We start from the raw sequence: 1956 nt of genomic DNA, 5'->3' as shown, positions 1-1956 counted from the left end.
TTTCTGGAACTATGAAGTCCAGCCAGTAGGGAGGAATCTTCCAGTAAAGTCCCACCTTGAATTTTCTGTGTCTTGTAACCAAAGATTGTGGTGTGTCTTCATCAATAGTGTCTTACCTCTACCATTTACTTAAAACAAGAACCTGCATTGTTCTGAGAGCCTCGGGAGCCTACATAACTAACAACTCATTGGGAGGTATCCCTCACCTGGTACTGTGATTTTCATTTCAAAGTTCATGAGGAAGCAGTATTAACTGCCCATAAGAGGTACCTCAGCTCAAACTTTTTTTTTTCATTTTTTTTATTTTATTGAGAATAAGAAAAAAAAGTTTCTGCCTCCTCCCAGCCTCCCATTTCCCCAAACTTTTTAAAATATGTATTTTGACATGATTGTTCCTTGAAAGATTATGTTTAATAAATTGAATAATTTCATGTGTACTGAGGTAACTGGAGGCAAATTCACAGAGACAGAATGAAAGCAGAGAACTGTAGAGGACAGTGGAGAGTTATTGTATAATCGGCTTAGATTTAGATTTTTGGGAGGAGGACAGGATAGACAGAGGTACAGTTATAAAGTGAGAACGTAGTTAATGCTCTATTCCAACAAAAGCTTTAAGTAGTCAACTGTTACTCTTTGATTAGAACAGTTACTGAAGTGAGCTGCTGAGTGTAGACTCAGGGTAAAAAAAAAATAGTTGGATTTGAGGTAACAAGGGTTGGTGAGGGCATATTGCCCAGTAGGAGCATCAGGTCCTAATATCTGTCTGTCCTCAGGGGTAGCAGTCCCAATGCACTAAATACATGGAAGAAGGAAATCAGACTGGGATGGTCCTCTTCCACTTCCGCCCCTTCTCCAGACTCCCCGAGGTGCAGATGCTGATCTTTGTGGTCTTCCTCATGATGTACCTGGTCAGCATCGGAGGAAACATGTCTATCGTCCTCACCACCTGGACCAATCGGTGTCTCCACACCCCTATGTACTTCTTCCTGGCAAACCTGGCTAGCCTGGAGATCTTCTATTCTTCTACCATAGCTCCGCTGACTCTGGCCAGTGTCCTGTCTGCAGAGAGAACTGTGGTCTCCCTGGCAGGCTGTGGTGCCCAGATGTTCTTCTTCATCTTCCTGGGCAGTGCTGACTGCATCCTGCTGGCTGTCATGGCCTATGACCGGTTTGTGGCCATCTGTCACCCTCTGCGCTACACCCTCATCATGAGCTGGCACCTGTGTGTCCAGCTGGCTCTGGGGTCCCTGTTGCTGGGGTTCATCTTGGCCATGCAGTTGACCGTGCTCATCTTCCGGCTGCCTTTCTGCAGCAGTAAGGAAATCAGCCTGTTCTACTGTGATGTCCTCCCTGTCATGAGACTGGCCTGTGCAGACACCCATGTCCACGAGGCCACCCTGTTTGTGGTCAGTGTCATCGTCCTCACCATCCCTTTCCTCCTCATCACTCTGTCCTATGTCTTCATTGTAGATGCCATCCTGAAGATCCGTTCTGCCGAGGGGAGGCGCAAAGCCTTCTCTACCTGTTCCTCCCACCTGACTGTGGTCCTCCTGCAGTACGGATGTACAAGTCTCATCTACTTGTGTCCCAGCTCCAGTTACTCTCCTGAGCGGGGCCAGGTAGTATCTGTGGTTTACACATTCATCACCCCTGTGCTGAACCCCTTGATCTACAGCATGAGGAACAGAGAACTCAAGGATGCTTTGAAGAAGGCGGTCATGAGGTTCTTCCTGCTTGACAAACAATGAGGACTCTGAATGATCGTCTCCCAGGCTGGTAGTAGAGATGCTGAGTCGCCTGTTGATAAGATGAGGGGGTGGGCTTTGCCAGCTATAGTTTGGTACAGTTAGATTTCCCAGTCATGTGACCATCCACAGTCATGTTTCTTTTCTCAGCTTCGGGTTAGTCGTTCTCTAAATACACTAAACTGGAAGCCATAGTCTATATGCAAAGGGC

General features: G+C 46.8%; 1 protein-coding gene across 1 annotated transcript; it reads left to right on the top strand.

The window, feature by feature from the left end:
- The first annotated feature begins 800 nt into the window (after positions 1 to 800).
- Positions 801 to 1752, top strand: LOC126498676 (olfactory receptor 10V1-like). Its single transcript, XM_050137554.1, has one exon. It carries the CDS (start codon positions 801 to 803, stop codon positions 1746 to 1748), a length of 948 nt encoding a protein of 315 aa, XP_049993511.1. The 3' UTR covers positions 1749 to 1752.
- The last annotated feature ends 204 nt before the right edge of the window (positions 1753 to 1956 follow it).

Source organism: Alexandromys fortis, unplaced genomic scaffold, assembly GCF_014885135.2.
Source record: "Alexandromys fortis isolate MF-2015 unplaced genomic scaffold, M_Fortis_MF-2015_v1.1 scaffold_3, whole genome shotgun sequence".
In the NCBI taxonomy this organism is placed as follows: Eukaryota; Metazoa; Chordata; class Mammalia; order Rodentia; family Cricetidae; genus Alexandromys; species Alexandromys fortis.
The sequence above is the reverse complement of the archived record's forward strand: the minus strand, read 5'-3'. Positions and strand labels throughout refer to the sequence as shown.

What these genes read in the sequence shown, in the direction of transcription:
- LOC126498676 (XM_050137554.1), top strand. Translation starts at nt 801, where the DNA reads ATGGAAGAAGGAAATCAGACTGGGATGGTCCTCTTCCACTTCCGCCCC.